This window comes from Pyrgilauda ruficollis, unplaced genomic scaffold (assembly GCF_017590135.1).
Source record: "Pyrgilauda ruficollis isolate IOZ18807 unplaced genomic scaffold, ASM1759013v1 scaffold130, whole genome shotgun sequence".
Taxonomy (NCBI): Eukaryota; Metazoa; Chordata; class Aves; order Passeriformes; family Passeridae; genus Pyrgilauda; species Pyrgilauda ruficollis.
The window spans coordinates 423,186-435,637 of record NW_024511433.1 but is presented as its reverse complement, the minus strand read 5'-3'; the positions used below and the strand labels follow the sequence as shown (position 1 = coordinate 435,637).

The 12,452-nt window shown below is 40.0% G+C and overlaps 1 protein-coding gene across 8 annotated transcripts in view; it reads left to right on the top strand.

Moving 5' to 3' along the window:
* Positions 1–12,452, top strand: part of SEMA6A (semaphorin 6A) — a 116,493-nt gene that overhangs the window by 63,453 nt on the left and 40,588 nt on the right. For 7 of the 8 annotated variants that reach the window (XM_041459094.1, XM_041459097.1, XM_041459098.1 and 4 more), the window contains 5 exons: positions 903–993; positions 4,288–4,407; positions 5,466–5,554; positions 6,450–6,667; positions 10,158–10,289. In XM_041459094.1, the coding sequence (XP_041315028.1) occupies positions 903–993; positions 4,288–4,407; positions 5,466–5,554; positions 6,450–6,667; positions 10,158–10,289 (650 nt within the window). The remainder of the gene's footprint in view (positions 1–902; positions 994–4,287; positions 4,408–5,465; positions 5,555–6,449; positions 6,668–10,157; positions 10,290–12,452) is intronic. The other variant, XM_041459095.1, reaches the window with a different exon arrangement.

Below are 12,452 nucleotides of genomic sequence, written 5' to 3'. Positions count from 1 at the left end.
AGAGTTTATTTAAGTGGATGGTGCTGTGTGGGTTATTTGTCATGCTCTGTGAATATTTGCTGTATGTGATCTATAGAGTATGAGCTGGACAAGTTGCCTGAATGTGCTACAAAGGTTCTTATTTCCAAAATGCTGTAGTATAAGCATCTTAAAAGGGTAACAGGTATACAATACTCCTTTAGCTCACCAAACCTTCTTGAGCTTCGTGTAAAGCCTATCTGTATTTGTGTCATTATCAGTGCCCAGGGTGAATCTATTTCCCAGGAGTTACATATAAGCCTCAGAATCTACAATTCCTGCACAGATTAATTCTTGCCTGATGGTAAGAAGATTCTCTGTGACACAGACTCAACTGGTACAGTAAAACTTGAAGAGCATCTTTCTGAATATGCAAATCAAGGAAGAGAGCACCGCTCTTGAGACTAGAGCAGAAGGACCTCTGGACTTGCGAGAGAAAAATGCACACAGAGATAATTGTCCCAGTGCTGTTTCTTCTGAATGCTGTGGTTTGCAGTCTTTTCTGTGTATAAGAGCGCTTCTGTTGGGTCACTGGGGAGGATATATGTTGGAGCCTTGCCAGAACCACAGACCACATAGCCTGCTACAGTTGCAAATGAAACTTGTGTGCAGATAAAATATAGACTGAAGACTTCAGTAAAATTTGTCAGGGTGGGAATTATTAAGTCCAAAAGAATGCCTGACTTACTGGACATACATTTTTCAGGCTTACTTTATTTAATGCCATGATTTTTGTCAAGTTTTTTACTTCATAGTTAGGAGTAGAGTTAGAGAAAGCCTTCTCCTCTGCCCAGAAAAGAAGAAACACTGTCATAAGTTTCATCCTGGGTGAGAAGTTTTGTTTCTTTGTTTCTCTGTCTGAGGAACTCCCTTTGATTTTTCAGATGGATACCTTGGACTATCTGGAAGAGGAATTCAGTGGAATGGCCAGGTGCCCCTATGATGCAAAGCATGCCAACGTTGCATTGTTTGCAGGTAAAATGACAGAGATAAATTTTTTACTTTCTGTGCTGCAGACCAGGCTTGGTGTAACACTGTGCCTCTTGCTTGAGCCAAGAATGCCTAAATCTAAGTGGTGTCAAAGGGAGTAAACAATGACTAAAAAGAGGGGGCATAAGAAAATCCCTAGCAAAAAACTCCTACCCTTCTCTGAAATTAACTTCACTGTCATCAACATTGCATAAAGCCTCAGTTTCCTGGATCAATGTTTCAGTATTTCCTGTATTCTTGATAATATGGCCAGCGTGAGGCACCATTTTTGGCTGCATTCAGCTTCTGTGAACGTCAAAGGAAATCAAGGCTTGTGTAAGCTTTAATTAGGATTAAGCAGGATATGCTCATTAACAACTCTAAGCCTAAGCTAACATTCATAATAAAAGGAAGTTACAGAAAATGCTGTGGCATGCCCTTTACTAGATCAAGAAGGAAAGGGAAAGTGATTTTTTTTTTTTTAAGGTGAAAGCATCTTACTGTGGTCTTACCATCTGCTGTACAAAAAAGGAGAGATGTGTATTGGCTAGCGGTGATTTATGCTTCATGCAGCAGAATAGTGTTAATTCTGATTTCTACTACAATAGTTAGAAAAAGTGAGATCTTATAAATTTTGGCTATTGATTGTGTGGTATTTTTGTATATCTCATCAGAAATTCCTGATTAAATTATTTCTTTATTGAACTTCTCTTAGTGTAAACCCTGCTGATCTTTTCTTAGATCTGGCTGTTAGATAGGTGGTGAAAATAATAAAAACATCCTCCATGATAATGTGAGTTCTCTTCAGCAAATGTGATGCTATAAAACAGCCTGGGTGCTCACATGGAAATAACTAAGCTATTCCTCTGAAGATTTAAGAATGTGCAAGTATTTCAGCCATTCTCAAACAAGTCTGTAGCCAAAGGTTCTATTAAGCACTACGATGTTAGAGGTATCGTCCTCTGCCTCACAAAGGAGAGATTTTATAACCTGCTTCAATCTTTTCTTTTTTTTTTTTTCTTTTAATACTTTTTATAGTGCAAATAAATGGTCCTTTTGTTTCAAGAATAGTGATGATGATAGTGGTAATATGTGATTTCTTAATTACAGTCACGGGCAGAAATATGCAGTAGAAATTCTCTAACTGCAGCAAGTAAATAATAAAGCATGGAAATAGAGAAACTCCTTTGGAGAAATATTTTTCCCATGTATCTCAGACTCCCTATCCTTAGTGCAGCCTGAATGACCTTTCAGAAGGGTCTTTCTCAGTATATTGGCCAAGAAAGTGTTTATGACCAGCCTATTGTAAACATTCACTTTGAATGCAGATGAAGTTCAGAAAGATGACTCCAAATTTGTCACTGAAGAAATCCTTGAATTATTTGAAAATAAAGAGAATATTTATAGAAATGATCATACTCCTTCATGGTGATTCAGAATGAACTTGATACAGTTCAAATAAATATTTGTGGAATATGCCTTGTAAATCTGCTAGCTTCAGAAAATCATTGTTATATGTGTCTTACATATTGATACCCATGCTAACTTTTCAGAGTGCAATGAAAAGCAATTTCAGAACAGTTTAGGGCACTAATCCAAGTCATCTGAGTTTGTTGGATGCACTTTCATGAGTATGGCTCTTCTTGCAGCCTGTAGCTATTACAGCTGATGTGTGTGAATTGTAGTTGGTCACAGGAATTTGGCAGGAAAGAAAATAAGACCGTGGTTGTATAAACATGAGTTCAGACGTCCATATCTAAACAATTGAGCTTTTTATTCTATTTTAAATTGAGGAGGGGGGGCACATGTAGTAATAATTTTTTTCTGTTTTGCTAAGAAAAAATGATCATTCTTAAGTAGCCAAATAAGGACAAGAATTGCATGAGTCAGAACAAAGCATACAGTACTGCTAATAAAAGACAGTTGGAATTTTAAATTTGGAGCTGAAATTCACAGACTCACAGAGTTTCTAGGGTTGGAAGAGAGCTCTGGAAATCATCCAGCCCAACCCACTCTGCCAAGGCAGGGTCACCAACCGCAAGTGACACTGCAAGGTGTCCAAGTGGGCTTTGAATGCCTCCAGAGAGGAGACCACAACCTCCAGGGGAAGGCTGGTACAGTGCTCTGCCACCCTCACTGGAAAGAAGCTCTTCTGATGTTGAGGAAAGCTCTTGAGCTTTATTTTATGGCCACTGCTCCTCGTCCTGTCACAGGACACCACTGAAAAGAGTCCAGCAACCTCCTCTTGGCAACCGCCTATGAGACAGTTGTATGCATCAATGAGATTCCCTCTCAGTCTTAAACTAAGTCTGAAAGTATAATGAGGAGAGCTTGACCAATAGAAGCCTCTCTGCTTTGTCCTGGGAATCTCCTCAGTGCTGGTGCCTTCTAGACACCAACATAATCTCTGTCAAACAAGATGTAGACAATTCTGATTTTTATGCAGACACAATAGAGAAACAATTTTGTGTGCTCATGCTTCACCACTTGTGCTTCTAGCAGACATCGTGTTCCAAGATCTATCTCACACATGAAAACAGTCCTGTACATTTATCACGACCTGCAAACAAAGAAGACAACAAATAAAATTTTAAAATGTTGCTGAACCTTGCGTTTTTATGTCCTTATAGTTTTGTATGTTTTGGTTGTTCTTGGGGTGCCATTTTGTAGGCCCTTTCTTATCACTTGTCCTCCATTCTTTAGGAGAGAGGAGTGCATAATTCGTATGGAAAATGCCTAAAATGCATGCTTGAAAAGAAATATTGATGGGCAATCCTCCTCCATCTCTTTTCATTCCTGTTTCAGCAGGGCTCCCAGCATGTTATTTAATTTTTTGTTAGTGATCTTTGGCAGAGCAGAAGTGCTCTCAAGGGGAGAAATTTTCATAAGCATAAATTAGCTGACAGTCTTCAAGCGCTGTCTGGTTTGCACTCCCAGTTAAAACTAGCAGTTCTGTTCTATTTGTTTTGCTGACATACCTAAGCAGAATTTCTGAGCGTTGAACTAGTGACATGTGACTGGATAGGGTAGTTCAGTATGACATACCTAAACTGAAGAAGAATTATTCCGTAAGATTATTTTCTTCCACAGCATCCCTCTGAAATTACCATTTTGCAGAGGGGTGAGTTGCTTGTTCAGTACTCAGTTCTGTTTACCTAGCTGGATTTTTTCCTTCCTTTGGTGCTCCTAAGGAGACTGTGATGGTTTTGTTTCCCCTTCTCATCTGACTGATGAGAGAAGAAGCAATTGTACTATTTCTAATGCTCCTCCCCCCTTGTTTCTTCTTTCCTTCCTCCCCAGAGGGAAAGCTGTATTCTGCCACAGTGACCGACTTCCTTGCGATAGATGCAGTCATATACCGGAGCCTGGGAGACAGCCCAACTCTGCGGACAGTTAAACATGACTCCAAGTGGTTGAAAGGTAGATAAACGTGGCAAAAAAACAGCATCTCTGATGAGAGGGTCTTGGATTTCTGACAGACCTCTTTGTCATTTCATTTCACCAATGCTTTCTGGCAGAAAGGAGGAAGCAGATTACATCTCTTGCTTACTCTGATTTGTTTATCTCTTTCACTCCTCTCCTGACCTCAAGTTACTGGATTTAACAGAAGCTGTGAGCTGGGTAGATCAGAATATATATTCCAGTGAGGTTTCCAAGCTGAAATCCACCACTTTACGTCTGTTGGATGGAAAAGTTGGAGCTTGCAGGGCTCTGTGTGCTTGGGCTGTGTTTGAAAATATTCCTGCCACAGCACTGTTAGGTAGCAATCAAGGCTATATGAAGTATAGAAAGTTTGTCCTGTAATGCTAAGATTCATTAATGAAAATAAAATTATGGGAATATTGCACAAAGCCTTTCTGTTACCGTTCTTAAGAATTGTACGGCTGCCATTGAATTAGGCAATTTTTGTGCTCTAAATGCCCTCATTGTTAAGAATTGCGCTGTTTAGCTTCATGTAGGTGTTAAGAATTGTTAGCATTTGGAGTGATTTTAGCAGAGAGCAAAGCCATAGTTTCAAGTCTTTTTCTGCATGCAGAAATGTTTTGCCAGGTGTCAACTTTAGCTGTCCCACTTTGCTTGCTGCTACAGACACGTGTGGGCAGAAACAGTTACGTGGTTTGTTATTCCCTCAGCTCACAGCCTGCATGCCATAAAGAGCGCTGCTTGGACCCCTCAGGCATACAGTTATAAATGCCTGTTTACCTTTCCTCTTACTCCGTGCAGGGCAGACATATTAGTGGCAGAGACTTAACTACCCTGCAGTGATGTTGTGCAGACTTGTTCCCAGCTCTCCTGTCCCCAGACAGTGATTCTTCTGCAGCAGTGATTTGTTTGTTCTGAAAACTGATCAAGTTTGTCAAGCACAGACATTTCACTTCTGGATGTTAAGTGTGAATGTGTTTGGCTTCTCTTTGCATTCTGTATCCTGTGCCTAAATCAGGTGTCTTGGGTTGCTGTTTTTTTTTTTTTTTTTCTAGAGCCGTACTTTGTTCAGGCAGTTGACTATGGCAATTACATATACTTCTTCTTCCGGGAAATAGCAGTGGAGTACAACAGCATGGGAAAGGTAAGGGCAAAAACACTGCCTTGAATGACTTTGTCAGATTGAGGAGGAGGAAAATTTATGCTATTCTTGGACCAATGCTGTTACGAGTGACCTTGAAATGAGAACCATAAATCATGATGACAAGGTCAGCATTTTGAGAAGATTCCTATTGCTCAAGCCAAAAGGTTGGCTGGAGTGAAACATTGCACTGTCTTGAAAGGAAAATGTGTGGTTTCTTACAGTGATGGTGTATGCTAGTCTCTTTTCTGAAATTATAGAAAGCACAAGGCTAATGTACTTAGTTCAGTACATTTTAACAACAGTAGATAGTTGTTAAAAACAGATTCCAAAGTAGGAAGAATTTTTAATGTAAGAAGTATTAATTAGGGTGCTGAGTAAACAAGGGTAGGAATTTTGTGCTCTGCCATTCTGCAAAGAATAATTAAGCACTTTCTGCATTTTTGCTAATTTCACAACAGCTTTCTGACTAAGCGGTCAGAAAAGCTGACCAAGGTCACAAAGGTGGAGAGCAGGAATAAAAGCCCAGCAAGATTTGCATAGTTTTTAAGTGCTGAAGACACAAGAATTGGAGCAGCAGTGTGGGTTGCAGGGATTGTGAATATGAAATGTGCTTTTGTTTGGGGAAATAGAAAGCTAAGCAGTCTGTATGGAAATGAGTTTTATATGGGTTGAGAACAGATCTCCTGAAGGATTTATTGCTGTGTAGTAAATGCCACAGTCTTATCTTTCATAGCACACTGTTCCAAAGCTTAATTTTTCTCTGTTTCTTATTTGTCACAGATTATAGAAAAGTGGTATTAAATTAAGCACCTTGCTGTGTTATTCCAAATGTTTTAAAAGCAGTATTCCAACAAAGATTTAATTTTCTCCATTATTTTTGCTCTATCCCTTCCAGGTTGTTTTCCCAAGGGTGGCCCAGGTTTGCAAAAATGACATGGGAGGATCTCAGAGAGTGCTGGAAAAACAGTGGACTTCCTTTCTCAAGGCTCGGTTGAACTGCTCAGTTCCTGGCGACTCACACTTCTACTTTAACATACTGCAGTCAGTCACAGATGTTATCCATTTCAATGGCCGGGATGTTGTTTTAGCAACATTCTCCACTCCATATAATAGGTAATAGCCACAATAACCTTTTACCTTCTATTTCCTTTATGTTTTGCTTTTCACCGCAAAAAATGTTTTGCTTTTTTCCTTTTTATTTTACGCAAGCACAAGAAGTGATTGCTAGTACAACATAATTATTATGTACCCTGCACTTACTGATAGTTTGTGTTCAATTTTAAGGTACCCTGGTATTGCTTGCTTCACACCTGATAACTTAGGGTGGGTTTCAGCCACTTACTATGTGGACATACTCCTCGGACATACTTTTCTTTACAAGGGAGTAGTTCACACCAGCCACCAAGAAGTGTTGCAGCATGTAACTTGCAGAATATTATTCCAAAGAGAAAATACAGTATTTTTTTCCTCACAAAGAAAGGATTGTGTCTGTCCTGTCTGTAGCTAAACCTCCAAGAACCATGTTATCTACTTCTTTTTGTTTTATGCATCCCTGGTGACTCTTGCATTGATCCTTGACCCTGCATTGACCCTGCTGCCCCCTGACTATCCTGGGAGAACGAAGGTCTTGCTGTCTGGGAAGGAAGGTCCCTATTTCATTGTTTACATGGTATTCCAAAAGCATCAATTCATCTGTAGAGATTTTATTACTGTTACACATTTTAGCGTGTTTCTCTGGAAGTTATTAGAATAACTGTATCTAATTATTGAGAAATCCCAAAGAAGTTAAAAAAATAGTAGCTTTCTAATTAAAAATATATCACAGTTTCACAGAGTAACATTTGAGCTAAAAGAGGAATTTTATTGTTGAAATTCATTTAGTTTTGCTGTATCCTTGCCACCCCTTGTCGAAGCCTGACCTCAGTAAGGTCATTCACAGAACTGACTTCAAATGAGAGTAAGCGTAGGCCTGTAATGTAAAATCACTGCTTTTGAGATCAAAACAATAAGAACTGCAATGGAATAATTATGCCACCAATAGGGAATACAAGCTTAAATCAAGATGATCTCTTTTCATGCAATCTGGCTTAATAAAAACAGGTGAACAAATAGAGATTCAACATCAGAAAACAGATTGTATCTTGCAGTTATCTCAACATTGAGATTGTACTCTCCCCCCCTCTGTTAGTATTTCCTGTGGCGTGTCATGAATAATTCTTTTCCTTAAGTCTCGCATTTTAGAATCTAAGTACTTGGTGTCAAAAACAAAATACTATTTTAAAGGCTGCAGGTTTTGCCACACATGGAAGATGACAGGAAGGCATATATTCTTGGACACAGCTTATTAGCAGACCTGGCAGCCAGGAGGGCCAAGCGTGTCCTGGGGGACATCAGGGACAGCATCTCCAATCAAACAAGGGAGGGAATTGTCCTGCTCTGCTCTGCACTGGGGCAGCCTGACCTCGTGTGCTGGGGGCAGTTCTGGATACCACAATATTAGAAGAATCTAAAGATATCAGACACCATCCAAAGGAGAGTAATGAAGGTGGTGAAGGACTTGAGGGGAAGCATATGAGGAGTGAACGAGGCCACTTGGCTTGTTCAGCCTGGAGGAGAGGAGACTGAGGGAAGACCTCACAGCAGTTCAGAACTTCCTTATGAGGTGAAGAGGAGGGGCAAGAACCAATCTCTGCTCTCTGGTGGCCTGTAAGAGGACTTGGGGAAGCTGAGTCATGGAGGTTTAGGTTGCATATTACAAAAAATAGGTTCTTCACCCAGAGGGTGGTTGGGCACTGGAGCAGGCTCCCCAGGGAAGTTACCAAGCCTGACAAACATCATTTGGACAATGCTCTCAGGTACATGATGTGATTCTTGGGATGTCCTGTGTAGGAGAACTGGACTTCAATGATCCTTGTGAGTCACTTCCAGTTCAGGATATTCTGTGATTCTGTAGCTGTATGAAACCTACTTCTGACATAAATGCATCTCTCATTCCTTCTCCACTAAAGAAAGGTTGAAACAAATACCTTAGGTCTCTAGGACAAAGTTTCCTTCTAGACTGAAGTGGAAGAGATTCTTCAGTCTAATCAGAGGTCACTCAGGCAGAAGCTAGTGTTGAATTGTAGTCCAGTAGTTCAGAGGTGGCTTGGACCTCCTTGGCTGTGACCCACAGTGCTCCATCCTTCCCACTGCATCATACTACAGACCTGTAATCTGCCACCCTCACAAGTAAAAGACGTTGCAGTCCTTTGAGCACAGCAATGCCTCCATCCACGTGTAGTTGTGTGTTGAGCACTTGTAGTTGTGTGTAACACACCTCAAGATTTTATGATGTTTTTTTTGTCTTTAGGACTTAATTCAGTAATGTGTAAAATATTCTAGCTGGAGTGGGTCTTGAGCTGAGGTCCTCTGTGGCCAAATACACCCTTCACCGTCTCTTACATCAACATGTATATGGCTGCCTCCATTTAAAACTCCTGCTGTGCAGTATCACATTAATATTGAGCTTTGACATTTCCTTCTATAAGAAAATAAATCTGTGGAGATCAAAATAAAACTACTGTACTGTCTCTCAACTTGTTGTTTTTCTTCAGTAAAAAGCATTTTGAAATTGTTTACTCTTCAAATGGTTGTTTTTCTATAAATTTATATACCTTTAGGAGTTTAGCTTCATCCTCTGTAACAGTGTTATAGTTCCTACATTTTTTCTTTGATGTATAAAGACCTACTAGCTAAGAGCAGGATTGAAAGCCTCAGCCAGCTGGTTTCATGCTATTTACCCAATAAAATCAAGTGATGGGAGTCAGACACAAATACAGTAGTTCATGTACAAAATTTTAAAAAATAGGTGATAAATGAATATTTCGTGCTTCCAAGTGACTAACCATGCTAAACCCATACACCTTTCAGAAAGTATGTTGGTAAAAAATTAATGATGTTTGGACAATGCTGTTGTGGAGTTGCATGCAACTATCCAAAAAGTTGAAATTTGCAATGTTATGATCTTTAATATCAAATTAGTTTCTATAAGCTCTTTACATTGCATTGAGTAGAGCAAACTCCTGAGCATAGTTAACACCTTTTCACTGGGAACACTTCATGGATATCAGGCTGTGGGAGCATGAACTAATTACATGTAAAAGCCAGGTAAATGGCACACTGCAGCACGCTTCCAGTTTGATTAGAACCAACTTCTGAATTATCTGCAATGTGTTTTTTGAGGCATGGCAGGGACTACAGGACTCTCGGTACTGAGAGATGCTATGACTTAGAAGACCTGAAATGTCCAAGTAATGGGTTCTGAATGAGACTGGCGATCGCTTCTCATGCATTGCCAGTGATAGCCAGTGTTTCACCGATTCTTTCCCTTCTTCAAGACTATTGCAATTACTTCTTTCTGTAGAAGCTTTGAATAAAATTTCTTGGCAGGAGCTGCCTGCTGATTGGTATTCAGGCTTTGCCATGGGGCTGGCTTTTCCGGTTAATACCAGATTCAGAGTTCAGTATTGAGTAAAGGAAGCCTTCTATAAAGCATGTTTTTCGCTCAAGGTTTTATGCATAACTGCAGAATGAGTAACAATTTCTGGGAAATGTCACTTTGCAGCATCCCTGGCTCTGCAGTCTGTGCCTATGACATGCTTGACATTGCCAATGTATTTACTGGGAGATTCAAAGAACAAAAGTCTCCAGACTCCACATGGACACCAGTTCCTGATGAACGAGTGCCCAAGCCCAGGTATGTTTCATGCACAGTGATATTGTTCAGTTCCTTCATGTGGGCTACAGAGGCTTTTTCATATTTTGAACAGCCTTGTAAGGTGCCGATACAATTATACATATTGAAACAATAAAGTAAAAGTTGAGTTAAATTTGGATCTAAACTATGCAATAGAGATTTTTCCACTTAAATGAGATTTGTGTAACATATATCAGGCCAGCATCAGATCCACTTGGTCAGAATAATCACTTAAGAGTGGTGTGAATTACACAGTTGTTGCAAATTGGTTCAGTAACAGATATATCTCATTACAAAGCCTGCACCAGTTCTGCAGTTTGCTATTCTATGATTAACATGCAGTTTAAGTGCCACAATGGATGATTTGTGGAGAGCAAAAAAGAGCATTCCACCAAACTGAGATTCAGTTTACCTTATTCCTCCTATGAGTTGTTTTCCCCACTTCCACATGTTTGCATGCATCTCCTCTACTACATTCTTCATATTTCTTACAAGTACCATTTCAAACAAGTTGCTCTTGACAGACACTTGTTAACTCATTTACACCAATGGCATTTTGCTGTGAGATATTGAGATGCATATAGATAAATCAAATTCATTTATCGCACTTAAGCTTTACCACTCTATTGCATGTTTTACATTGCTTGTGATAGCTTAAATAATTTCAAAAGAAAAAACATCTGAAGGGCTCAGTGCAATGTTGAACACCTCAATATAGGAAGAATATAAAGCTGTTGGGTGTATCCAAAGTAGGGCTATAAAGATGTTGAAGGGCTTAGAGGGAAAAACATGTGAGGAGTGGCTGAGGCCACTTGGCTTGCTTGAAGAAAAGGAGACTAAGGGGAGATCTCGTCACAATCTACAACTTCCTTATGAGGGAAGGAGGAAGGGCAGACACTGATCTCTTCTCTGTGGTTACCAGTGACGGGACCCATGGGAATGGCCTGAAGTTTTGTCAGGAGAGGTTTAGGTTGGACATTAGGAAAATGTTCTTCACCCAGGCAAGTGGTTTGGCACTGGAACTTGGGCTCTAGGGAAGTGGTCACACCACCAGTCTGACAGAGCTCAAGAAGCTTTTGGACAGCACTCTTATGGCACATGGTGTGATTCTTGGGATGTCCTGTGTGGGGCCAGGAGCTGGACTTCAGTGGTCTTTGTGGGTTGGTTCCAGCTCATGATATTCTATGAGTTTATGAAGCTCAATGATGGATATTGAGCTTCTGCCTAATCCAAATTTGGCCCGTCATGTTTTGGATTTGCCAAGTGTAATATTACTGTGCTGTCTGTATTCTGAAGTTGTCATTGAAGAGAAGACCGTGGAGGTGACTGGAAAATTTGGTAAATTCTGTGTCTCTTTTCAGTCTGAACCTTAGTAACACAGCTTCTACCAGTGTTGCAGGATTTTCTTCTTCATTTTGCAGTGTTTCAAACAAGTTGTTGACACAATGGTCTGCCTTGGGGGTGCAAGGCTGCATGATGACTCCAAGGTTATTTGTTTGGACCTTACTGAGATAAATTGTCAGGGAAGAGGAAAAGAAGAAGGAGAAAGTGGGAGAGAGGAACAGAAAGTTGCATTACAAGTTTGGGATGAGCCAATAGTAGGCTAACTTTTATGATGAAGATGGGACAATATTGCTCTTTCTAAGCCTGAAGGACATAATGTGAAGTGAATTGTGAACAGTGTTTCACATAATATTTAGCAATCAATCTGCTTAATAGAAATAATCATTACTTTTAGCTCATGCTGAAGTATATGACAAGCACCTTTGAAATAAGGTCATTTTTATCAGGGTTTTTCAGTATGATGCAGAAACATTACTGCCCCTATTGATCCTAACATTATTCAGAAAACTACCAGAACTCTTCTGAGGTGTCACTTCCCCGTTTGGCCCGACAGCAGGTTTACTGGGATTTATGTTGACTCAACTAAACCAGTTTTGAGATTAAAACAGGATTAATCCAATCATGCTATTAGGATTTAGGAGTAAATAGGCCTCCAGATTAGATACAGAGAAACCGTAGACACCATGGTGCTAGAAGGTGCCAGGCTGTTCCCTGGAGTTCTCTGGGAATGTTGTCTCATGGGTCAATGCCTTGCAAGGACCAAGGAAACGAGTGCTGCCCTTGATTTTTCCTTCTCTCCATCTGTTGCTAGTTCTACAT